The sequence below is a fragment of the Hyperolius riggenbachi genome, chromosome 2, assembly GCF_040937935.1.
Source record: "Hyperolius riggenbachi isolate aHypRig1 chromosome 2, aHypRig1.pri, whole genome shotgun sequence".
NCBI classification, from domain to species: domain Eukaryota; kingdom Metazoa; phylum Chordata; class Amphibia; order Anura; family Hyperoliidae; genus Hyperolius; species Hyperolius riggenbachi.
In genome coordinates, this window is record NC_090647.1 from 133584175 (window position 1) to 133611893 (window position 27719).

Genomic DNA, 27719 nt, shown 5'->3' on the forward strand with positions numbered 1-27719 from the left:
CACGGCCCTGCCACACCCCTGATCACGCCCCCGTCACACCCCTAGTCACGCATAACATCAAGATTTCATAAGAAAAATATGTTGTTTTATAATTCCTTCCACCCTGGTCCTTTCTATTCTGGTTCATTTTCCTTCATATTAACATTTGAAAATAAGAAATATATCAATTTAAAGGATGGGCATAAAGTTTAGAGTGAATTAAACACATTTTTCAGTAGAAAAATACACATATTTACATAGATCTGTACACCAGTCCTGAAAGGGGGACAAATGAGGAGGAAAGAGGAACAGAGGGACAAAGCTCCAAAAGAGGGACAGTTGGAAGCTATGCATGGCTGAAACCGAGGCCTTCTATTCTGCTCATATTCCATCAATGCATTACAGTCAAAAGGGGAGCAAAACCTCTCACAAATAGAGAACCAAAGAGGGTCTTAAGCGGAGTTCCTTATGCTGACACCCTCTTTGAAAATTTTAGTTCTGAATTACTTTCAATGCAGTTGATAACTTCTAAAATAATTTACATGAATGACTTATTGTCAGGGTTCTTATACATCACTAAAAGGGTCATGACATTTTTCTGGCCATTGCAAGAATGCAGTCATCACACCACTGTGGTTGCTCTGTCGGTTCACGTCACTTGGGGAGAGGACTAAACTACACTTTAAATAGGAGCTGTCAGCAATACTATCTCAGGAAAAATATATAAGTAGATAAATACTTGCTTTACTTACATAACATATGTATTGCACTGTCCGCATTTTGATTTTAGTGATTTTTCTATAGTAAGAAAAGAGAAAATTCTTCTTAGGATTCTTCATTTTAACTGTGTCTATCTTGAAGCCAATCCTGATGTAATTTCCTCCCTTACTCTCCTCTTCCTGATTGTGTATTCGTTGCCAACCCTCCTCCCAGTCTTCAGAGACTCCCACCCAGCTCTGCAATAGAAAGTGCATTGTCTCAGCATGAGAAATATTGGCCAATCAGAGAGGAATAGAGGTGTGGAAGGGGAAAACAGGAGGGAAAGAGGCTTCAGCCAATCATGCTGCATTAGTTAAGTCTGAGGGGAAAGTAAAGAAGCAAAAAAAGACAACCCAGTATGCCCTGCAACTTCTTTTGTGCCGCAGATGTACCAAATAAGAGCCAGGGAAACTGGGGAATGTTGTTTTATGGATAAGAAAACTAAGAGTGATTTTTCACTTTTGGATTGCCTGGTTAGCATCCTTATTACTTCTTTACCAGAAAAAATAAAGAATTGATTTTTGATTTTATGCCCAACAGTTACACTTTAAATATACCTCTCAAAATAGGTCCTTGTAATGTATATTTAAACCGATTTCATTTTGAAGCTCAATACTAGAATAGAGTGAACATTCAGTCTCCCAACCTTCATATCCATTGGGGGGGGGGGGGGCACCATACAAATCTATAGGCCTGTTTACATCTCTGCGCTGTAATAGATTGCATTATTCTAATTCAGTGCATGCAGTCTTTGAATTAATGTGTATGGTATGATGCGTACAGTGCTCACTGCAGTTCACACACATTATAACTAGTGTTGGGCGAACAGTGTTCGCCACTGTTCGGGTTCTGCAGAACATCACCCTGTTCGGGTGATGTTCGGGTTCGGCCTGATGGTGTTCGGCCAAACTGTTCGACCATATGGCCGAACTAAGAGCGCATGGCCGAACGTTACCCGAACGCTAGCGCTGTGATTGGCCGAATGGGTCACGTGTAGTGTTGGGCGAACATCTAGATGTTCGGGTTCGGGCCGAACTCCGAACATAATGGAAGTCAATGGGGACCCGAACTTTCGTGCTTTGTAAAGTCTCCTTATATGCTACATACCCCAAATGTACAGGGTATGTGCACCTTGGGAGTGGGTACAAGAGGAAAAAAAAATTAGCAAAAAGAGCTTATAGTTTTTGAGAAAATCGATTTTAAAGTTTCAAAGGGAAAACTGTCTTTTAAATGCGGGAAATGTCTGTTTTCTTTGCACAGGTAACATGCTTTTTGTCGGCATGCAGTCATAAATGTAATACATATAAGAGGTTCCAGGAAAAGGGACCGGTAACGCTAACCCAGCAGCAGCACACGTGATGGAACAGGAGGAGAGTGGCGCAGGAGGAGAAGGCCACGCTTTGAGACACAACAACCCAGGCCTTGCATGAGGACAAGAAGCGTGCGGATAGCAATTTGCATTTTGTCGCCATGCAGTCATAAATGTAATACAGATGAGAGGTTCAATAAATGGACCGGAAACGCTAACCCATCACAGATGTTCATTGTTCATGTTACTTGGTTGGGGTCCGGGAGTGTTGCGTAGTCGTTTCCAATCCAGGATTGATTCATTTTAATTTGAGTCAGACGGTCTGCATTTTCCGTGGAGAGGCGGATACGCCGCCGATCTGTGACGATGCCTCCGGCAGCACTGAAACAGCGTTCCGACATAACGCTGGCTGCCGGGCAAGCCAGCACCTCTATTGCGTACATTGCCAGTTTGTGCCAGGTGTCTAGCTTCGATACCCAATAGTTGAAGGGTGCAGATGGATTGTTCAACACAGCTACGCCATCTGACATGTAGTCCTTGACCATCTTCTCCAGGCGATCGGTGTTGGAGGTGGATCTGCACGCTTGCTGTTCTGTGTGCTGCTGCATGGGTGTCAGAAAATTTTCCCACTCCAAGGACACTGCCGATACCATTCCCTTTTGGGCACTAGCTGCGGCTTGTGTTGTTTGCTGCCCTCCTGGTCGTCCTGGGTTTGCGGAAGTCAGTCTGTCGGCGTACAACTGGCTAGAGGAGGGGGAGGATGTCAATCTCCTCTCTAAAGTCTCCACAAGGGCCTGCTGGTATTCTTCCATTTTGACCTGTCTGGCTCTTTCTTCAAGCAGTTTTGGAACATTGTGTTTGTACCGTGGATCCAGAAGGGTATAAACCCAGTAATTGGTGTTGTCCAGAATGCGCACAATGCGTGGGTCGCGTTCAATGCAGTCCTAGGCCGAAGAGGTCATAGCCTAGGGTCACAAAACCTGTTTATTTGGGCTATTTCAATGGTAGTGATGGTGACGTACATAAATCGCAGCAATGGCCGTTAGCAAAGTCTGAATCTCACGAAATGTCTCATGCAGGTAGAAGACATATTGTTAGACTTGGATTCCAAAGATGGGGTCCCTACATCTCTGCAAACCAGAGTTACAGGGGTCCAAAATTGGTAAAATCCCCCATAGGATTTCATTGCCTCCCTATTTCACTTTCCAAAATCTCACATCTTTTCTAAGGGCAATGGCTCAGCAGTACCAAATTTTCTAGCATTGTAGGGACCCTTAAGGGGAACATGACTGGTGAGTTTCGGGCCCCTAGGCCGAAGAGGTCATAGCCTAGGGTCACAAAAACCTGTTTATTTGGGCTATTTCAATGGTAGTGATGGTGACGTACATAAATCGCAGCAATGGCCGTTAGCAAAGTCTGAATCTCACGAAATGTCTCATGCAGGTAGAAGACATATTGTTAGACTTGGATTCCAAAGATGGGGTCCCTACATCTCTGCAAACCAGAGTTACAGGGGTCCAAAATTGGTAAAATCCCCCATAGGATTTCATTGCCTCCCTATTTCACTTTCCAAAATCTCACATCTTTTCAAAGGGCAATGGCTCAGCAGTACCAAATTTTCTAGCATTGTAGGGACCCTTAGGGGCCCGAAACTCACCAGTCATGTTCCCCCTAAGGGTCCCTACAATGCTAGAAAATTTGGTACTGCTGAGCCATTGCCCTTTGAAAAGATGTGAGATTTTGGAAAGTGAAATAGGGAGGCAATGAAATCCTATGGGGGATTTTACCAATTTTGGACCCCTGTAACTCTGGTTTGCAGAGATGTAGGGACCCCATCTTTGGAATCCAAGTCTAACAATATGTCTTCTACCTGCATGAGACATTTCGTGAGATTCAGACTTTGCTAACGGCCATTGCTGCGATTTATGTACGTCACCATCACTACCATTGAAATAGCCCAAATAAACAGGTTTTTGTGACCCTAGGCTATGACCTCTTCGGCCTAGGGGCCCGAAACTCACCAGTCATGTTCCCCCTAAGGGTCCCTACAATGCTAGAAAATTTGGTGCTGCTGAGCCATTGCCCTTTGAAAAGATGTGAGATTTTGGAAAGTGAAATAGGGAGGCAATGAAATCCTATGGGGGATTTTACTAATTTTGGACCCCTGTAACTCTGGTTTGCAGAGATGTAGGGACCCCATCTTTGGAATCCAAGTCTAACAATATGTCTACTACCTGCATGAGACATTTCGTGAGATTCAGACTTTGCTAACGGCCATTGCTGCGATTTATGTACGTCACCATCACTACCATTGAAATAGCCCAAATAAACAGGTTTTTGTGACCCTAGGCTATGACCTCTTTGGCCTAGGGGCCCGAAACTCACCAGTCATGTTCCCCCTAAGGGTCCCTACAATGCTAGAAAATTTGCCACTGCTGAGTAATTGCCCTTTGAAAAGATGTGAGATTTTGGAACTGTAAATAGGAGGCCCAATGAAAGCCTATGGGGGATTTTACCAAATTTGGAGCCCTGTAACTCTGGTTTGCAGAGATGTAGGGAACCCATCTTTGGAGCCCAAGTCTAACAATATGTCTTCTACCTGCATGAGACATTTCGTGAGATTCAGACGTTGCTAACGGCCATTGCTGCGATTTATGTACGTCAGACTCGCCACCATTGAAATTGCCCAAATAAACAGGTTTTGTGACCCTAGGCTATGACCTCTTCGGCCTAGGACTGCATTGAACGTGACCCACGCATTGTGCGCATTCTGGACAACACCAATTACTGGGTTTATACCCTTCTGGATCCACGGTACAAACACAATGTTCCAAAACTGCTTGAAGAAAGAGCCAGACAGGTCAAAATGGAAGAATACCAGCAGGCCCTTGTGGAGACTTTAGAGAGGAGATTGACATCCTCCCCCTCCTCTAGCCAGTTGTACGCCGACAGACTGACTTCCGCAAACCCAGGACGACCAGGAGGGCAGCAAACAACACAAGCCGCAGCTAGTGCCCAAAAGGGAATGGTATCGGCAGTGTCCTTGGAGTGGGAAAATTTTCTGACACCCATGCAGCAGCACACAGAACAGCAAGCATGCAGATCCACCTCCAACACCGATCGCCTGGAGAAGATGGTCAAGGACTACATGTCAGATGGCGTAGCTGTGTTGAACAATCCATCTGCACCCTTCAACTATTGGGTATCGAAGCTAGACACCTGGCACAAACTGGCAATGTACGCAATAGAGGTGCTGGCTTGCCCGGCAGCCAGCGTTATGTCGGAACGCTGTTTCAGTGCTGCCGGAGGCATCGTCACAGATCGGCGGCGTATCCGCCTCTCCACAGAAAATGCAGACCGTCTGACTCAAATTAAAATGAATCAATCCTGGATTGGAAACGACTACGCAACACTCCCGGACCCCAACCAAGTAACATGAACAATGAACATCTGTGATGGGTTAGCGTTTCCGGTCCCTGTTTATTGAACCTCTCATCTGTATTACATTTATGACTGCATGGCGACAAAATGCAAATTGCTATCCGCACGCTTCTTGTCCTCATGCAAGGCCTGGGTTGTTGTGTCTCAAAGCGTGGCCTTCTCCTCCTGCGCCACCCTCCTCCTGTTCCATCACGTGTGCTGCTGCTGGGTTAGCGTTACCGGTCCCTTTTCCTGGAACCTCTTATATGTATTACATTTATGACTGCATGCCGACAAAAAGCATGTTACCTGTGCAAAGAAAACAGACATTTCCCGCATTTAAAAGACAGTTTTCCCTTTGAAACTTTAAAATCGATTTTCTCAAAAACTATAAGCTCTTTTTGCTAAATTTTTTTCCCTCTTGTACCCACTCCCAAGGTGCACATACCCTGTAAATTTGGGGTATGTAGCATGTAAGGAGGCTTTACAAAGCACAAAAGTTCGGGTCCCCATTGACTTCCATTATGTTCGGAGTTCGGGTCGAACACCCGAACATCGCGGCCATGTTCGGCCTGTTCGGCCCGAACCCGAACATCTAGATGTTCGCCCAACACTAATTATAACGTACACACAGTGTAAATCCAGCCTTATTGTGGAAGGGTGTAGCACAAAAGGAGACAGTCGAGAGCCCCCGGTTGTGTAGTATATTGAGATAGACCTTGTAATTAAAAGAAGGGCAGAAGATAGGTCAGCACTAGAAGCCGACTGGATAGCCAATTGAGGGTATTCAGCAGTGACCTATTGTGCCTCTGTACAGTGACATACATAATCCATAAGTCCACTTTGCATAAAACAGAATCCAGGCACCAATATATTGCAATGCAATTACCGTGCTTTAATTCATCCTCAATCACATACAGATAATGGCAGTAAGAGCGGCTTGACAGCATTTGTCGAGATACATTCGCTTCCTCAGAGACCAAACAACAATAAAAGTAAGCACAGACATGTAGAAGTTTAAATAGTAGAGAAAAGTGTATGTACAGGGGACTTACCCAGTGTAATCCAACCCATTACCGAGCGAAATGCTAGTTTGTGAGCGCCACCTCGAGCCGCCCAACTCTTCTGGGCTATATCCCATGGGAGTACCCCATCACTGATGTGGCTACCAGCCAATCACGTCACTTCGATCCCTGGAAACTTCCTGTTACCTAATCAAGCTGACACGCACTCCTTCCTGTTGATACTGCCCTACACGAAGTTGCCGGGGATCGAAGCGGCATTATACACAGATACATATTTAGTGAAAAACAATATGTTGATTTGCAGGCAACCTCACATATACTCAGAAGGGGTAATTATTGTCTCAGCTATGTGAATTTTTCTATCTAATAAGCAGAGCCCTAATGGTGACACTACAATGCCAGTTAAAAAAGGGCGGCTGGAAATTCGCACTGCTAGAAAAGCAGATAGTAGAATATCAGTAAATTACCATTATTCTACAATTAAAGTGAAAAAAAACAACAGTAAAATATTGTTATAAAATACTGATATTTTACAACTACTAAACCTCAGCCTATCCTCACACTAAACCCACTACCTTAGCCCCCCTCCCCCCAACTAACCTTAACCCTCCTGTGGTGGCACCCAAACTTCTGCCGCTAGCGGGCGCCCACATTTTCTACTTTCCTTGTCAGAGTACTAATCAGAGCATTAGGCAGAAAGCCATAATTGTCTACAGCAGCAACAAATGTATTCATTGTAATTCACAACATTCAGAATATATACATGTTGCTGATCTGTGTACGGAGATGGCCTGGTCGGATGCTATGGAGTTAATTGTAGAACCTTGATGGTAATCAGATAGGAAGTAGTGAACAGTGTGCTAGAAGTACAAGAGGAAATTCAAAGAGAGATGCGGCCCACTGTGCTATTTTCTCTTCTTACAAAGAAAGTGCACTGAAACAGGAGCTGCTTCCTTTTATCACACAACTAATTTTGTCACGAGTACAGTGATATGACCAGAGTATGTGTAAGTTGAAAGCCGCAGGAGGAAGAAAGCCTTCATAATAGGTTCTATTCACTTTATGTTTGTTCATTTAAAGTCATTGGGAGTCATTAAAAAAAGCCAGATACCGATGGCGAGGGAAGGTTCTGGGTCCTATAGAGCCTTCCCTCTCCTCTCCCGGTCCCCGTTCCAGTGCTGGCTCACCCATAGCAGTATACGACCAATTTGGTCAAATACTGCTCTCTCTGCTGCCGAAGGGAGGCTTCGGGAGCCCTAGTGGTCCTGAAGACATGCCGCTCCATTCTGCACACGCTAGAGTCCTCTCTCTCTCGCACTCGAGCGTGTGCAGTATGGAGCCACCTGTCTTCGGGAGGACTCATCTCCCAAAGACTTCAAAAGTCCCCTGTGGTGGAGGATTCAAACAGGGAAGCTAGTGCTACACTGAAGGCACTGTGAGAGGAGTGGGAATGCTCAGAGCATTCCCTCTCCTTAGGAAAGTATCTGGCTTTTTTTAAAATGACTCCCAATTACTTTAAGGCCAGTTTCAGTCCGCCCATGCGCGTCGGCTGGGTACTTCTGGTACACTGCAATCGACCGCGATAAATGTGAAAGTCTCCATAGGCTTTCATTGCTTTTAAAGCCCCTTGTGGTAAAATAGGGTAACGCAACAAAGGAATTACCTGCAAGTGTAAAAGGGCTCTCAATGTTAAAAATAGACCTAGCTAATACAGTTCTATACCCATTCTATATACAAACTATGAACTCTTAAAATACAGTAATTGAAAGTATAATAACCTGGGGGGAGCCATGGAACCCAGGCTGTAGGCACAGCAGTTCCCACAAACAGCCTAAGAAGTTGGCCTTCAACACTGTGAGTACTGCCGGTGATTTGTGCTGGTTGGTTGAGGCTGGTTTCACCCTGGAAATCAGCGTCAGCAATGCGGTGTGTTGCGCCCGAAGCACCGCATCACACTGTCAAAAACGGGCCTATTGCGCGGTGTTTCCTATCTGGCCGCTGGCAAAGCAGGAAGTGATGCGCGCTTGCCATAGACTAACATGACTTCTGGGCTGACGCAGCTCGCCGCAGAATCCGCACGGTAACGTATTTCTTGCCCTGCATCGGGAATTTGTTAAAAAAGTCACTTCCGTCTCGTTCCGCTGATACCTGGCGGTATGAAAGTCTCCATAGACTTTCATTCCACGGCGGTGGGGTGCGGTAATAATACTGCACTGCCTCGGTGTGAAAGGGCCCCCAGACTTCTGGTTTGTTGAGTTCCGGATAAATGGGACACAACTGTACTTGATTCCTGTAGTTGTCCATTGACAAATACTGAGCTAGAGGGCTTCATTAATGTGAGAGTAAGCAGCTGGCAACAGTCTGTTATATACAGGTGGATATTAACTGAACCATTCATCTGTTGCTCTGTGCTTCTAAGGTAACAGTAAACAGGGAAGTTTGCACTGCATACAGGTATACAGGGAATGTCATATTGAGAAATGGTCAGCTAACAGACGTTTATAGAATTCAGGAAATGAAAAGTCTGTAAAGCTGAATGCCAGGTTTGCAACGTTTCCATTACCCCCAAAATTGTAGGGAGAAGAGTCGTTGTAAACAGTAAACTGCTCAGATCTAAACATCTGGAATTTGGACAGATCTTTAGGGCTGTTTCACACCAAGCCTTGATTCAATTAACTTTTTCTCCTAGGTGTTCTGTGATATTTTGAGTTTTATGTGATATTTTCACGTTAAAAATAAAATGCAATAAGAGAGTATAGAGCTGAGCATCAGTCTGTATTTTCTTCAATGCTTTAAAGAGAACCCGAGGTGGGTTTGAAGAATATTATCTGCATACAGAGGCTGGATCTGCCTATACAGCCCAGCCTCTGTTGCTATCCCAAACCCCACTAAGGTCCCCCTGCACTCTGCAATCCCTCATAGATCACAGCCACGCTGCTGACAAACAGCTTGTCAGAGCTGGCTGTGTTTATCTCTATAGTGTCAGTCTGTTGCTCTCCCCGCCTCCTGCAGAACTCCAGTCCCCGCCTGCATCCCTTCCCTCACTGCTGATTGGAGGGAAGGGACGGGGGCAGGGACCGGAGCTATGCAGGAGGCGGGGGAGCAGCTGAGACTGACACTACAGATGTAAACACAGCCTCACAGCAAGGCTGTGATTTATGAGGGATTGCAGAGTGCAGGGGGACCTTAGTGGGGTTTGGGATAGCAACAGAGGCTGGGCTGTATAGGCAGATTCAGCCTCTGTATGCAGATAACATTCTTTAAACACACCTCGGGTTCTCTTTAACTACTTAAAGAGAACCTAAACTGAAAAAAAGGAAAAAAACCATACACAGGTTATACTTGCCTCCTGTGTAGTCTACTCCTCAATCTCTTTCTCCTCTCTTGTGTCCCATTTGTCCACTGTGATCAATGGAATTCTCCATCCTCTATTTTAAAAATGGCTGTTACCCCGTAACAGCTTCCTGGTCAGCACACTGTTAAACTGTAATATCATCCACTTGAGCCATAGGGAAACATGGACATTGCCTTACACATTCAGTTGTAACTGACAGCTGCTGATTTATAACTGACAGCAATTGGTATATTTCAGTTCTGACAAAACATTGTCAGAATTTGAACGGATTACTGTAAGAAGAAAATGGTGAGCTTCTGAGAGGAACTGACTGTGAAGTTAGTATGTAATATTAATTTGTAGTTACGTCATGTGTTTATTTTAAATAATTTTATTCGCTATAGGTTCCCTTTAAGGACCTTGATAATTGAAATCTACGCTGTTTTGATGGCTATCTGGCTGCCAGGGTGTAGATTTCAATACACCAACCCCGCGCATTCTCGCCACTTTATTCTCGCTTACTCGCTCTCACTTACTCTGCCGTCTCTATTTCATTGACTCCTGACCTTGTCGATCAACATAAGCAGCTCCCATTGGCTTACATTGATAGGCAGGGTCAGGAGCCAATGAAAGCGGCTCCTGACCGGGTTACAGGAACTCTGCCGTCATAGGGGAAGCCTCTGGACACTGCCTGTTGTGTCAATGAAGTCCAAGTTCTTGTAATAACAGTATCAATCAGTGACATTCTGAATGTTTTGCCAAAGTTACAGTGAATACTATATCTTATGTTCAGCATGTCATTGTTGTTCCTCCATATAGCATGTGCTCTCATGCAGTAAAATAATACAGCTGTGTGTGTATTTATGTACTGGAAGCAGAGCTGCAACGAGGAACTTGTCAGCTTCAAGGGGCTGTAGGAAGCCCCGGGTAAGTAGATCTGGGGGTAGCATAGATTGCTTGACGTTTCCTTTAACCACTTGATGACCCAGCCTTTACCCCCCCTTAAGGACCAGCGCTGTTTTAGCAGATCTGTGCTGGGTGGGCTCTACAGCCCCCAGCACAGATCAAACACCAGGCAGAGCGACCAGATTGCCCCCTTTTTTCCCCACTATGGGGATTATGTGCTGGGGGGGTCTGATCGCTCCTGCCTGCGTGTGGCTGGCGGGGGGGCACCTCAAAGCCCCCTCCACCGCAGGATTCCCCCTCTCCCTCTCCTCCCTCCCTTCCCCGAGAGATCGGAGGCTGCACAGGAACGGATCTGTCCTGTGCAGCCTCTAACAGGCTCCTGCCTGTCATGTGACAGCGATCCCCGGCCGCTGATTGGCCGGGGATCGCTGATCTGGTACAACGCTGCTACTGTTAGCAGCGTTGTACAAATGTAAACAAAGCGGATTATTTCCGCTTGTGTTTACATTTAGCCTGCGAGCCACGATCGGCGGCCCGCAGGCTATTCATGGAGCCCCCCGCCGTGAATTGACAGGAAGCAGCCGCTCGCGCGAGCGGCTGCTTCCTGATTCATTAGCCTGCAGCCGGCGACGCAGATCTGCGTCGCTGGTCCTGCAGCTGCCACTTTGCCGACGCGCGTTATGAGTGCGCGGTCGGCAAGTGGTTAAGTCTAAGTGTTTTTATCTGCATGGGGAAAACACATTGGTCCTCACTGTTCCTGTGCAGAAAGCGAGGGGGGTGGGGGGCCCCATCTAAAGTTTCGCGGGGGAGGGGGGGGGGCGGGGCCCATCCAAAGTTTCGCAGGGGGGCCCAGTGATGTCTAGTTACACCCCTGACTGTGAACTAGGCGTAAGGTCTTTTCATTATTAATACAATATAGTATAAAGCGAAAAAAGTACACACAAACAAAAAAAACCTTAATTTTAAAATAAAATATTTTCGAACTGTAATTGGTGAAAACAGAAAAAGATCATTTTTTTTTCCATCTCTTTTTTTTTCATCTGCACCTTTTAAATGCATAGGAAATAAAATAATTGCTGAGAAAAAAAGCACCCAAAGAAAGTCAAGTTTGTCCATCAAAAAAACTATGTAGTGAAAAAGTTTTTGGTGATTAAAGCGGAATATAACCCTGCATTTCAACTTTGCTCTAAAACATTATTTACAGCATATAATATGCAAAAAGCATTTTTTTTTAACTAGACCAGCATTGGAAGGGTTAAACACAGAGGTTTCAAGTTCCGTGGAGAGATATGCAGAAGTTCAGATTGTTACATTCTATTTAGTTAGATGTATCTATTGATAAATGTTACACACTCTTTGGCTGTCCTCCAAGCTCCTTCTCAGTCAGAGAGAGTGAGTCACATTCAACACTTAGATACATTTATGTAAACAAAATGTATCTATTTCAGCTTCGGGTGCGTCTGCAGAAATCTCCAGGAACTTTAAAACCCTGTGTAACCCTTCCAATGCTGGTCTAGTAAAAAAAAAAAAATGCTGGTTGCATATAATATACTGTAAATAATGTTTTAGAGCAAAGTTGAAATGCAGGGTTATATTCCGCTTTAAATAGGGGCATAGCTAAGATTTCAAAACTGCTGTAGTAGTGTAGGGGAAAATTGTCCTGGATGCGAAATGGTTAAAGGACCACTATCGCAAAAAAAATTTAAATGTAAATTATCTACACATAAAATGTACATTTCTTCCACAGTAAAATGCCCTATCAATAACCTTTTTCCTATCTTGCTGTCACTTGCAGTAGGCAGTAAAAAACGAATCTGATCTCATGGGAGATTTTCAGTTTTTCATTTACTGGTACTTCTTATCAAAGCACTTCCTGGAAAGGATTTTTATAGAAGATTTCATCCAGTTACCCTTCTCAATCGCACACTAATTAGGCAGTTGAAATAAACAACTACCATACAGTAAAGCGTGCCTATGAAATAGCTGCTGGGAGATTTGGGCGAAGAATAACGCCGATAAACGGCTTACCCTGCTCCTGCACAAGTCCCGGCAGTGGTAATTATTATTCCCCCTCCAGGTCACTATGGATAGTGGGGGTAAGATGTATTTCGGCTTCCATCTATTGCTGGCAGCTGAATTTTTGTAGCAATTTGTGCTCCGTCTTTTGACTGTGCCCAAATAACTCACTGTGCGCTGCTAAAGCCATAATTCCTATTACGGCCTATAATGGCACCGGCTGCGCCTAAGTCTCCTGCGCTGTTTCCACAGCGCTCGTTCAGGAAGTGCTTTTACAAATACATTTAAAAAATTGAGAATTTCCCAAGAGGAGATGGACTTTTCCAAGACCTGTCAGATCTATCAGATTTTCACTATCTACTGGAAGTGACAGCAACACAGGAAAACAAGTAATTTATGGTGCATTTTACTCTGAGAGAAATGTACATGTATACAGTACGTATGTAAGGTATTTAGAATTTTGCAATTTTTTGCAGTAGTTGTCCTTTAACCATTTCATCCAAAAGGGATGTTTAGAAACATGCTATTTGTGCACCAGTTAGTGCAAACAAGCTGTTTAATAGATGTCCATACTGCTTAAATACATGTGCACCCGCCCCCATTTTAACCCTTCAGTGCATGGCTTAAGGTGGTTAAAGGCTTGGTAGCATAAATCATCAGCCTCTTGTGCTGTCAACATTTGCCATAGCAACGTGTTGCCGGCAGAGCTTTTGATGTGTTGTGGTTTATTTCTGTATCATACAGATTTCTGTACAAAAATGAGGGTGAACTAAATACAGTATTTAGCAGATGCTGGAAAGGAACATATTCTGGCAGGATATAACAAAGTACTGCACCCTGAAACTTTTTTTATCTCTTGATTTCTTATGCAGCCAGAGAACTGGCACTTTAGGTAGTGATGTATAGAACTGGCAAGTACAGTTATGTAAGGCAGGGGACATGCTCTTCTATTTTAATGCACTTTTTTTGCACAGAAAAACAGATTTCAACTGAGAACTAATGAAGGGCTAGTTCACACTTGAATGCATATTTTGTGTACAGAAAAAAACATACATCCTGCAGCATAATTCTGCACATTGGACCCGATTCACTAGGCTTTTTCACCTGTTTTCACCTCATCTATGTTTCCTTTTTAAGTTTCCAAATAGCAAAAATATAATATAATTAAGGTAAGAAAAGTAATATTGAAATGAAGTTAATCAGGAACAACTTACTTTGAGTAATTATTTTGCTTGTAAATGTGCTGAAGGGTTGTTTTTATCAATTAGGTGATAAATACCATATTTTTTGCCATATAAGACGCACTTTGTTGCCCCCAAAAATGGTGTGAAAAAGTCCCTGTGTCTTTTACGGCAAATTCAGGGAATCCCTGACTTACAAACGCCCGCTGATACAAGCCTCTGCCACGTGGGGGATTCACTGCATTAGCTCCCTCTCTGTGTTGTCCGCTCCCAGGGCCAGTCCGCCCATGAGGCGGGGTGAAACAAATGCCTCAGGAAGCACTTCTGGGGGGCGGCACCTACCTGTCCGTGGGTGGGGGGGGTGGGGGGCGCCGAGCTGGACGGGGTAGCGGGCAGGAAGGGGGTATGGGCAAAGTGGCGGGGAGGGGGGTCGGATCCCCCCCTCCCTCGCCTGGGTCCCCTGATCTGCCCTCCCCCTCCAGCTTTAAAAAGTTAAGTAGCAGTCGCTACTTGTAAGAGGCAACGTGCGGGGATCACTCACATCTTCCGCGTTCCAGCGTGCGTTCCACTGACGTCACTTCCTGCAATGCCGTCCACTTACAATACAGTGGGCGGCATTGCAAGAAGTGATGTCAGTGGAACGCACGCTGGAACGCGGAAGAGGTGAGTGATTCCCGCCCGTTGCCTCTTAGGAGTAGTGACTGCTACTTAACTTTTTAAAGCTGGAGGGGGAGCGCAGATTGGGGGACCCAGCCGCTTTGCCCATACCCCCTTCCTGCCTGCTACCCCCTCCAGCTCGACGGCCCCCCACCCACGGCTTGGGGGGGGGGGGGGCGGCGATTTTTTCAAAGTTTGCCTTTAGGCGGGAAAAAAGTCTGGGGCCGGCCCTGTCCGCTCCCCCGTGTAATTTGTGTAGTGGCATGTAGTAGTGTGCCGCCCTTATGTGTCCCTGGATCCCTGGGTGGTCTGCTTACACTCGCTCCCCTCCCTGCTTGTGTGCGCGCTTCCCCCGGGTGTCAGCGTAGCGGCAGTCTTACCTACTCCAGCAGCTCCTGGAGATTGCAGACCTGGTCTCCTCTCTTGCCGCTCCTCTAGTGATGGCTTCTGCAATAAGCATCATCAGTAAAAGCCAACGCTAGGGGGAGTGGTGAGAGAGGAGACCAGGTCTGCGATCCTCGAAAGCCGCTGGAGTAGGTAAGACTGCCGCAATGCTGACACCCATGGAGGGAGAGCACACAAGCGGGGAAGGGAGTACACATAAGCGGGAAGGGGAGTGAGGGGAAGCGGACCACACAGGGAGCTAGGGACACACACGGGCGGCACACTACTAGATACATGCCACTTCACAAATTACACAGTGGAGCATACTACTCAGGGAACCAGGGACACAGAATGGGTACACCTGAGGTCACATGGGGACACCTGAGGTCACATGGGGACACCTGAGAACACATGGGGGAAACTGGAGGACATTAATTGGGGGAGAACATCTACAAGACACTCCTAGACTATAGACACACCAGGTTCAGTATATACAGGATCTTCTCAAAAAATTAGCATATTGTGATAAAGTTCATTATTTTCTGTAATGTACTGATAAACATTAGACTTTCATATATTTTAGATTCAAATACACACAACTGAAGTAGTTCAAGCCTTTTATTGTTTTAATACTGATGATTTTGGCATACAGCTCATGAAAACCCAAAATTCCTATCTCAAAAAATTAGCATATTTCATCCGACCAATAAAAGAAAAGTGTTTTTAAAACAAAAAAAAGTCAACCTTTAAATAATTATGTTCAGTTATGCACTCAATACTTGGTCGGGAATCCTTTTGCAGAAATGACTGCTTCAATGCGGCGTGGCATAGAGGCAATCAGCCTGTGGCACTGCTCAGGTGTTATGGAGGCCCAGGATGCTTCGATAGCGGCCTTAAAGTGAATGTTTACCAAGTTAAAAATAAAAAAGTCAGATACTCACCTAAGGAGAGGGAAGGCTCGGTCCTAATGAGCCTTCTCTCTCCTCTCCCGGTGCCTGGTCCCGCGCAGGATCCCCCGTGGCAGTACTCGACCAGTTCGGTCAAATACTGCCACTTCCGCATGCCGAAGGGAGCTTTCGGAAGCCTTCGGGAGCACTCGGGCTCCCGAAGACGGGCTGCTCAATACTACGCATGCGCGAGCGCCCTCTATGACGCACTCGCGCGTGCGTAGTACGGAGCGGCCCGTCTTCGGAAGCCTGAGTGCTCCCGAAGACCTCCGAAGTCCCTGTGGCGGCGGACGCGTACGGGAGAGCCAGCGCAGCACCGAGGGCACCGGGAGAGGAGAGGGAAGGCTCATTAGGACCGAGCCTTCCCTCTCCTCAGGTGAGTATCTGACTTTTTTTTCTTTTTAACTTGATAAACACTGGCTTTAAGCTCATCCAGAGTGTTGGGTCTTGCGTCTCTCAACTTTCTGTTCACAATATCCCACAGATTCTCTATGGGGTTCAGGTCAGGAGAGTTGGCAGGCCAATTGAGCACAGTAATACCATGGCCAGTAAACCATTTACCAGTGGTTTTGGCACGTGCCAGGTGGTGCTGAAAAATGAAATCTTCATCTCTATATATATATATTTATCCCTGGTTTTTGCCCTGTAAACCTAGGAGCGTCTTATATTCCGGAGCGCCTTATACGGCGGAAAATACGGTAAGTAAGTTATGAGAAGTTTTGTGAATAGAGCCCATAGTGTGTGTTTTCTCTATCAATTACATTGGCTGCTGTGAAAACGTGTGTTTTTCTGCATACAAGCACACTTGGGGCTTGATTCACTAAACCGTGATAACTCAAATGTCACACCTTATCAAAGATATCACACCTTATCAAAGATATCACACCTTATCAAAGATATCACACCTTATCAAAGTTAACATGCCTTATCGGAGTAGCATAGTTAGAGCTACAAACTTATGCCTGCTAATTAGCAATGGCACTGGTCCAGCCCTGAGCCCCTGCGGATTTGTAGCGCTAGCTATGCTACTTTGATAAGGTGTGATATCTTGGATAAGGTGTGATATCTTTTTATAAGGTGTGATATCTTTGATAAGGTTGATATTTGAGTTATCACGGTTTAGTGAGTCAAGCCCTTGGTGTGCAGAAAACGCATGTAGAAAAACACACGCAGAAAACTGAAAGACAAGTGTGTCCCCTGCTTAAGTGATGCATAATTAAAATGATTACCCTCTGTACTGCATTGATTCTCAGAGGAATAATTTATTTACATCCTTGTTATTTTTACATTTTACCTCAGAAACACTTGCCTGGCATGAATTTAAACCAGTTCCCTTCCTGACTCAAACAAGGCTGAATACACTATGTAACACAAGGCCTTTATGTAGAACAAAACATGTAGGTGATGCAGGTGAATTTTAGAGAGGGTGTGGATGATGAACTCGAAAGTAGACAAGAAGCAAAGAGACAATGTTACAGACAGGAAGTGGTGATGATTGTCACTGCACAGAAGCCTATCTCTCTTGCACAGAGTGCGTCCTTTCCCCTTCGTGCCTGGTGGTGAGATCGGCTGTGAGAACACAAGCGGCACACAGAAAGCACTGTTCCTCTACCATATTTCAGCCCGGACCTTCAGAGGGCAGAGACTATGAAAACCATCTTGTTCTGACGCATATTTCCTCTCGCACCAGTATAAATTGGTAAGTGACTGTCTTCTCGTATCTTAAAAGTACAACAGATGGGGACGTTATCAAGTTGTATGCAACTCATTGTGAAGAGCTATAGCTGCTGTCTGAATTTACATGAAAATATAGCAGTGTAATAATACTGTCCTGGGTGAGTTTTCTATTACATCTTCTTACCTTACAAGCTGTGCGCTTTTCACGACATAGGCTGTTCAAAGTTTTCAAAGTAACGATATATGTTAACAGTGTTTAGACAAAGGCAACGCAGTGACCAATCAAATATTAGTAATTTGCCTCTAAGCTGAAAGCTGCTGTTATTTGTCACTTAAAGCTATCAGAACCATCTTTTAGAATTGCTGTTATTAGATCATCGTCTATAGCTAGAAAATTGATCCTCCAGAATCTTCCCCTCCCACTCACATTAACAACTCCCTAAAGCTGGAAAGAGCAATTTATGCCCACAGAGGTTCCACTAGTAAGTTTGAAAAAACATATGGAGTGATTGGCATTTTGCACATTAATATGTGGACCCTGATTTGGTCAGGGACCAAATCCTTTCTAGAACTGGTGTGAAAAAATGTCATTAATGAATACTATTGTTTGCGTGTACACTGTACATTTGATATCTTTCAATGTAAGTTTCAGTGATAATGTTTGTACTGCTGTATAATTTTGTTTTATGCAACTTCAATAAACTGAGTTTTGTTGATCCTAACAAAAAAAAAAAAAGTAAAAAGCTATCAAAACCAGCTTCTCTTTACTTTACTGCCCTAGTGTACTAGTTTAGGGCTCTGACATAGGAGACCAGAGTTTGATCTTGGCTCTTCCTGTTTAGTAAGCCAGCACCTATTGAGTAGGAGACTTTGGGCAAGACTCCCTAACAATGCTACTGCCTATAGAACGTGTCCTAATGGCTGCAACTCTGGTACTTTGAGTCCACCAGGAGAAAAGCACAATATACAATGTCTTGTGATATACCCAGATTACTTAAAGAGACACTGAAGCGAAAAAAAAACCGTATGATATAATGATTTGTATGTGTAGTACAGCTAAGAAATAAAACATTAGGAGCAGAGACATAAGTCTAATATTGTTTCCAGTACAGGAAGAGTTAAGAAACTCTAGTTGTTCTCTATGTAAAAGAGCCATTGAGCTTCACAACTTTCAAAGCTGAAGAGAGCTCTGTCTTCTGAAGCTTGTTATCTCAGCTGTCAGTCACTGCATTTTCTTTTTCTCTCCAGAGGACAGGTCAGTAGTTCACTGGGCTGCTCTGTAAAATCATTTAGAATTCTGAGTAGTGTGTAAACTGCAAATATTAGAGAATGATGCAATGTTATAAAAACACTATGTAACTGAAAATAAAAATATGAATATTTTCTTTGCTACTAATGTTCTAGTAATTATCCGTACTACACAACCAATTAATTATATCATTTTAGTTTTTTTCGCTTCAGTGTCTCTTTAAAGCTGACCTTCAGATAAGCAAACCTCCCCCCACCCCTTCAAAACATTATTTATTTCATTTAATTGGACATAGTGCTTTATAATGCTAGTGTCAACATTCATTAATTCTCTGTTCAAGAGAGCTTAGTCTGATAGCAGGAGGTGCTGTATATTGCTGCTAGTCATACTCCCTGTGACCTTCTTTCCTGAACGATGACTCATCATCACTGTGCTGCAGCTTTTTACAGTCCAGTCAGCATGTTCCGACCTTTTTGCATTTGCTGGAGTGAGCAAGAGAAACATCTGTGCTGTGTAGTGTCATCGCAAGAATATCTGAGCAGAACTTGAAATCTGTAGGCTGTTTAGAGGGCAGGGCTTGTATTTATTGCAGAATTTTTCTCAGTTTATATGCTTTTGGTGCTGTGGCACAATACTCTTAATAAAATATTGGTAATCCTATCAGAGGTGGAAAAGTAAATTAAATCACTTGTTCAAGTGTGTGTGTTTTGGGGGGAGCTGTCACCTTAAATGATAAAAAACACAGAGACAAAGGGAGCCCAAATGGTGCAGTACGTCACACTCAATAGATTAAGTAAAAACAAAAGTTTGCTTTCTTAAAACAGAAAGAATTTGCGATAATTCAGGTTGGAGTGAGCTTGAGATGTCTCCCAGTGCATCACTGCTGAATATATGCAAATTAACCATTGTTACCCTTAGAAGCTAAACACACCTCCAGAACCGCTGGAATGCAATGATGTGTCAGCTTGTTAATTTGTACAGAGCCATAATCAGGGCCGGATTTGTACTTTTTTTCCGCCCAAGGCTAACTATACCATCTGTATGGTTGTTATCTCTGTGTGACCCAATGAGAATTCTACTTACTTTCTATCATTGGATGTCACAGACAATAACTATGGTGGCGAACTTTTTGGAGGCCCAAACTGCAACCCACAAGTCACTTATCTATCGCAAAGTGGCAACAACAATTTAAACTAAATACTATACAAACGTTTTAACACATACATGAACATTATGGAAAATCCAAGTTGAAAAACTGAAAAGATAAACAATTTCATCCATCCTACTCCTGAAAAAATATATTAATTTTTTTAGAACCTCCCAGTTTTATTTTCTGTTTTAAAAAGCTAAAAAAGTAGGTTTAATGCTATTGTCTCATATGATGATGATTCAGCTTTTCCCATAGTCTCGCAGTTAGCAATCATGTGACCCCCAACAAGACAAATTCAGCAATCATGAGGCCCCTATCAAGAAAAATTAAGAAATCATGAGGCCCCCAACAAGACAAATTCAGCAATCATGAGGCCCCCAACATGACAAAGTCAGCAAGCGTGAGGCCCCCAAAAAGACAAATTCAGCAATCATGAGGCCCCCAACAAATCATGAGGCACCCAACAAGACAAATTCAGCAATCTTGAGGCCCTCAACAAGACAAATTCAGCAATCATGAGGCCCCCAACAAGACAAATTCAGCAGTCATGAGGCACATAAATAGACAGCATTTCACATAAATAGGCAGAATGGTAATATGGTAGACACCTCTCACCTGGCTTCTGAATTCTCCTCTACTGGCTGCTGTACCTGGCAATACTGTTTTTGGCTGGATTGGGGATGATGTGTGAGCTGAAAGGCCTGGCAGTGATGCTGTGGCCTGGCTGGCGGTGATGCTGTGGCCGATGTTGTGGCTGGGTTGGCTGGCAGTGATGCTGGGCTGTGCTTGGCTGGTTGAAGTAAATGCTGGCCTGACTGGTGGTGATGCTGTGGCCTTTTTGATAGTGATTCTGGGCTGGTTGGCTGGTGGTGATGCTGGGCTGGCTGGCCTGGATAGTTTAGGTAGCGACAGGTGCCCCCTAGTTAAGGTAGCGCCAGGAGTACCCCAGTTTAGGTAGTGACAGGAGCCCCCCAGTTCAGTTAGTGACAGGAGCCCCCCAGTGTTGGCAGTGACAGGAGCCCCCAGTTTAGGTAGTGACAGGCACCCCCCAGTTAGGTAGTAACAGGCACCCCCAGTTAGGTAGTGAGTGACAGGGACCCCCAGTTGGGTAGTGAGTGACAGCAGGGACCCCCAGTTGGGTAGTGAGTGACAGCAGGGACCCCAGTTAGATAGTGAGTGACAGCAGGGACCCCCAGTTAGATAGTGAGTGACAGCAGGGACCCCCAGTTAGATAGTGAGTGACAGCAGGGACCCCCAGTTAAATAGTGAGTGACAGCAGGGACCCCAGTTTAGATAGTGACAGCAGGGACCCCCGTTTAGATAGTGAGGGACAGCAGGGATCCCCGTTTAGATAGTGAGTGACAGCAGGGACCCCTGTTAGGTAGTGAGTGACAGCAGGGACCCCCGTTAGGTAGTGAGTGACAGCAGGGACCCCCAGTTAAATAGTGAGTGACAGCAGGGACCCCCGTTAGGTAGTGAGTGACAGCAGGGACCCGCATTAGGTAGTGAGTGACAGCAGGGACCCCCAGTTAAATAGTGAGTGACAGCAGGGACCCCCGTTAGGTAGTGAGTGACAGCAGGGACCCCCGTTAGGTAGTGAGTGACAGCAGGGACCCCCGTTAGGTAGTGAGTGACAGCAGGGACCCCCAGTTAAATAGTGAGTGACAGCAGGGACCCCCGTTAGGTAGTGAGTGACAGCAGGGACCCCTGTTAGGTAGTGAGTGACAGCAGGGACCCCCGTTAGGTAGTGAGTGACAGCAGGGACCCACAGTTAAATAGTGTGTGACAGCTGGGACCCCTGTTAGGTAGTGAGTGACAGCAGGGACCCCCAGTTAAATAGTGAGTGACAGCAGGGACCCCCGTTAGGTAGTGAGTGACAGCAGGAACCCCCGTTAGGTAGTGAGTGACAGCAGGGACCCCCATTAGGTAGTGAGTGACAGCAGGGACCCCCAGTTAAATAGTGAGTGACAGCAGGGACCCCCGTTAGGTAGTGAGTGACAGCAGGGACCCCCGTTAGGTAGTGAGTGACAGCAGGGACCTCCGTTAGGTAGTGAATGAGTGACAGGGACCCCCGTTAGGTAGTGAGTGACAGGCGCGCTCCCTACCCCACCTACCTTGCCGCGTCAGACCTCAGGATCAGCGGGCGACCTGACCAGATAGAGTGGGCTCCGGGCACAAATATGCGGAAGTGATGTCACTTCCGCATATGAGCGGTGTCCGCTAGGTCCTAGCGCCCGCTCTATCTGGTCATCCGGCGCTGATCGAGGTCTGAATGGCAGCGGGGACAGCGGAGCAGGGCAGAGCGGGGCAGCGGCGGCCGAGAGATCCGTGGCACCCCAGGACAGATTGGGGGCACGGGCCCCCCCAAAATAGGGCTAGCGACGCCCCTGCTACCCACACTTGAACACTACCCCAGCATGCACTGTCTGCCCTTTGCATGGTCTGACACTACCTAATCCTAACATTAGCTGCTACCTATACCAACCACTCCCCCCAAAAACTTAACTCTAACCTTGTTCTAATTGTTAATACTTTCTCTGATCGTCCTTTACTGACAATTAAAAGTTCAGTAAAAAAAAGAAAAAGAACTAGGTTTGTAGTTTAAAGATACATATGATGCCACTTGGCATCCAGATACATAAAACATTAATGAATTAGGATTGCTAGCTTAGTTCTGTGTTTTTTTTAGATAGGCTTTAAGCCCCATCTACACGGAGGGACATTGTAGCGATCCGGCGGCTCGATTAGCCGCCGGATCGCCTCTTCCGCGTGCCGCCGCGTCCCCGCTCGCCGCGCGTGCGCCGCATTCGATTCCCCGCTCGTGCCCGCTCGTCCCCGCCGGCACCGCTTATCTCCCGCACGATTCCCTGCCATTGTCCCCTCGCGGGGATCGAGCAGGGAATCGGCGGTACGGAGATCCGTCCTGTCGGATCTTATCAATCGAGCCGCATCAGCGTCTCGATTGATAAGCAGCATCGCGGCCGCATCTACTCGTGTAGATGCGGCTTTAGAGAATCTAAGATAACCAACCAATTACTAAACATAGCTTAACCTGACACTGTTATCTAGCTTTAACTTATAGCACTACACTAAAGTTAACTCAGCACTAAGGAACCAAAACTGTAATGCTAAACTTGCTAACCTTCCCTAACACTAACCTACTCTAACCTTCCCACTTCCCTTAACTATGGATATTTATCTTGTGAGAGTGGAGATCATGATTATTAACTCATTGTATACCTAATCGAATACACTATGAATATGACTGCTTTAAGGACTTTTGTGATTTACACCCTTTGTTTAGGTGTCTTTAGTGATTAGGTACAAGTGAACCATTATTGAAATTGTTTCCATGGTCCCCCCTTGGTCCAGACCAATGAACCTATGGGATGGCCTGGCACAATATTCAAATAATGATGAGCCTCCCAGTCAATGAGGGAGCAACAGAGCCAGACAATTCTTTAGAGGGATATTCAATGAAACAGTAGGATTGACAGATGAAGACTTTGTGAAGTCCCAGATAGATGACAATAATTGGCACACTCATTAGTTGGAGTACATCAGTTAGAACACTTGCTTTGATGTCAATCCCCATGCATAGGTAAAATCAATTTTTTGTGTATGTTTTTCCCCAAGGCATTTGGATTATTCTATAGTTCACAGTTTGTATTAGTAGGTAATGGTACAAATGCACCTCTGCACTGACTGCCCTGGGCTGAAAGCCAATATCTGAGGGCATTCTCTTTATTAGAGTCATAGCTCAGCCCTCAATTTTTTTTAATACATATGATAGTAAATTTTCATTATTTAGCATTGCAATGCACAAACTTTTGTGCACTGCAAGTCTGTAGTTTCCATAATACACACATGTAAAATACCTGCCTAGCTGGGTCCTGCTGCCTATTTCCTGTTGAGCTAACTTTTGCATCCAGTCATCACCCACATGAGATAGTCAGGAAGGAGCTGGGAAGGTGTAGTATAGTAGCAGCTGATCTCTCCCTATATGCATTGATAACCTGACCCCTCCCTCCTACCCCCACTTAAAGATTACATTGTTGTGGCCAACACTTCAGCACTACATTGTGCAGAGTTAACCCCCAGTCCCGACACCCTACTGTGACACCGGGCGACGCCCAGTCGGCCAAAACGCAATTGCGGCCGGTTTGCGACACAAATCGTTAAACCAAGATTTGATGTGTAGTCTCCCTCTGCCTAGGAACAGCTGGGGGATTTGTCTTAACTGAGTAAGAGCCTGGGGGGAGGTGTTAATTAGCTTGGACATATTCCCTGTGGAAGGCAGAATAACATGGAGGCATGATTTCCCTTTTCTGTTCTGGGAACCAGGTGACACCTAGATGTTAATTAGCCTGAGCCTTTCATAACTTGGAGAGCCAGGAAGCTAATCCCAGCAGGGGACTATTCAAAACCTGCTTCCACTCCAGACTCAACGGCACCGAGCACGGGCCATAAGAAAGCATGGGTGGTAGGATTTCCTGTCGGTATACGAAAACCGTATATCGCACAGCTATGATATTCATATAGTCTTGTTCGGTAAAATCTGGCCATCGGGTTGATATGAAATTTATTGTGATGGCACATCCGGGTATTGAGATATGAATCTTCTCAGGAGCCTGACCCGCTGGCTTAGGCATGTCTGATGTCATATTAATCTGTATTTTCCAACAAGTATGAATCTCTTACCCCCCTAAATATAACGTGTATGGTTCAGGAGTTACAGCAATTCATAAGTTTAGCCTTAAAATCTCTCAGAGGGAATGAACTGTCATTTGTTGGTAACTCAGAGGGGGCCGGCATTGCCACACTCCCAAACCAGCTTCATCAAAAGCACATGGCCAGCAGGCGGGCTTCATTCCTCCATTTCCCATCTTCCTGAACACCCGGCCACCGTGAGGAACGAGTGGTGGCCATCTTGTCTGAATTGAAACAAAGGACATCCTCCATTTTGTTTGGATTGTAAATCTTGCTGAACTTTATTTTGGAACAAAGAACTTTGAGAACTTGAAACCGTTTTGCTTGGACTTGATGATTTTCCCACAAAAGGACATATTTCCACAAACCCTAAGTATTTTCTCCCTTTTTATTTCATACTGGCTATTACTGTTTTAATAATTGTTGATTTTAATAATTGTCTGTATATATTAATTATTTATATTGCTGTGAATAAAAGACTTCCTCCAAGTCATTCACTGTTCCGCTACCCTGCTTTTCAGCATGCACAGAAACTGAACTCAGATCTCTGGAGAGACGCTACTCTTGTTGTTGTTGGCTATACAGAATACAGCGTGTTTTAACCGTTTTTATTCACAGGATCAGTCAGGCAGTCGGGTCCACGGGCCCTACCCGTGGTGGTGGCAGTCTTACCCTGAATCATGTGTGAGTTGTAATTGCCCGTATCTCAAAGGCTCCCTTCTGGTTTGTCTGCGGTTTGTCCCAACGGTTCCTGCGCATTGACTGCGACCAGAGTTCGCACGATCCGTGCGCTGGCACCGTTTGGAAGGCCATTTGCGGTCTGACCACCAGGGTTCCTGTGACACCTACCCAGTCATTTTATAAAAGGGTTGAAACCAGTGTGAAATGTTTTCTTATTCTAGACAGGGCAGAAGAATGAGAGATACACATACTGTAACCCTGTAACATCAATCATGTATATATGAGCTAAACTTGGTGCATGTGAAACTCCCTGTATTGGTTAAAACATTTTGCTTGAAAACAATGGTTATGCTTTAAACAGAGCTGTAATAAGGATAATACCAATCTTATGGACTGAATGAAGAGTTTAAACTGTGCATTGAAAGGGTTAGACCCATTTACCACTTGGCATCCAGATCTTGTTTCCCACTTATGGACCAGAGCAGTTTTTACAGTTTAGCGATGTCCTTATTTAATCAGCAATAACTTTATCCCTACTTATGACACAGAAATGAAATATGTATTTTTTTTCAAGACAAACTAGGCTTTCATTGTATGCCAATTTTTTCCCTCAAAAATTTTTGTCTTCAATGAATTTTATCAGTTTATTTCTCAGTTTTACCAATTCCAGTTTAAAAATTAAAAAATGCTACTGTAGAGAAAAACCACAAATTTTGTTAGGCTATTCTTACCGTTTATCACAAAACTTAGATTATGTTCCTGTCACCATTTATGGCGAGGATATTTGATTCTGAAATAATGCTACAGAGTGTATTTTTCACTATGAACTGAGAAAATAAAAGTATTTTTAATGGTAAAAAAATCAATCTCATTAGCTCAGGGAACACATATTCCCGTTCACCAATTAGTGCTGCATCAGATAGAGCCAGAAATGTGCACAGGAGCAAGCCCAATCCTGCACAGCACTTCCCTCTTCCACTTCCCATCCCTCAGACCTCAAATAAGATGAATTCTGTTGTTTGTGGGACATGGCTGCTTACTTTATGTTTGTAGGGAATAAGAAGGGATATTTTGAAAAAATTAACTTCACCAATATACCGAGCCGAAAAACACAGGCAACCATAAAACATGTATGTGAGAAAGGATGCTGTTTTTAGAGGAGAAGGGCACCCGGACTGGGGGGGAGAGGGGCAGATTTTCAGTGTTAGCCATAGACTCTATATTACCAAGATACGCCCCTGCTGATTTCTGCTTATTAACTGGAAGCATAACTGCGATTGAAGTAAATTTTTGTTCACTGAGTAGCGGGTTAATCAGTGGCTGCACAGTTCTGTACTAGATCTAGCAGTAGAAAACTAGCAGGGTAGAGATACTGTGGATATTCAATGAGATTGTTGCTGAGATCTGTCTGAGATCACATGCTGCAATGTGGCGTGCCAATCATTACCCAGTTGGGGAATAACTGTCTGATCTTTTGTGTGATCAAGCTGCTATCAATTCAAGTACGTTCAGAAAGACTGGCCATTCAATGATCCACAATTACATCATTACTCACAAATACTGGTGATGCACAAAGAAAGTAAGGAAATTGCTATTTGTTACTGTTCATTTAAATGTCGTCTAAGTGAGTTTTAGTGTTTTATGACTTTACACATAATACACCATTTCATTGTCATATTTATTTATCGTATTTATAAAGCGCCAACATATTACACAGCGCCGGACATTAGTTTAGGTTACAATATTTAGGGGTGACATACAGCAATATGACAATACAGGAATACAAGAAAAAACAGATCACACACCACAGTATGAGTACAGGGTAATGCTTAGTCAGTCACTGGATGGGAGCATGGAGATTAGGCAAGTCGAGTTCACTCAGATCGATAGGATGGGTGTACGGTAATGGAGGTGCGTGATCAGGTAGGAGACATAAGGAAGAGGACCCTGCCCGAAGGATTGCAATCTAGAGGGAGAGGTAGGGACACGAAAGGTAGGGGACCAGAGTTCAGCTAGCTGCTTCATAGCATCATATTACAGTGACAGCTATGACACATTAGACCCAAGCCTGAAATTGTACATATAGAGAACTCTTTGTTCAGAATGGTGTGAAAGTACAGCTGGCATTAACTCCTTCACTGGTTTCACTCATTGGTGATTTCCTAGTGATCTAAATCATGTATGATGAGATTTATCAAGTATTTCTCCATCCACAGCCTTTTCTTTTGTAGGACCACAACTCTAGCAGTGTTTCTGGTTTTACAGAGTACCCAGCAAGCTCATGGAGAACCAGAAATCCTAGGAGTGTGTAAGGGGCTACAATGGACCAAAAATC

The 27719-nt window shown here is 44.7% G+C and overlaps 1 protein-coding gene across 4 annotated transcripts in view; it reads left to right on the forward strand.

The window, feature by feature from the left end:
* ARHGAP9 (Rho GTPase activating protein 9) overlaps window positions 1-27719 on the forward strand; it is a 173187-nt gene that overhangs the window by 13608 nt on the left and 131860 nt on the right. For 3 of the 4 annotated variants that reach the window (XM_068267453.1, XM_068267455.1, XM_068267454.1), the window contains exon 2: window positions 17217-17616. In XM_068267453.1, coding sequence (XP_068123554.1) covers window positions 17387-17616 — 230 coding nt within the window. In that variant the 5' untranslated portion in view covers window positions 17217-17386. Of the gene's footprint in view, window positions 1-16596; window positions 16616-17216; window positions 17617-27719 lie in introns of those variants that run through there. The other variant, XM_068267457.1, reaches the window with a different exon arrangement.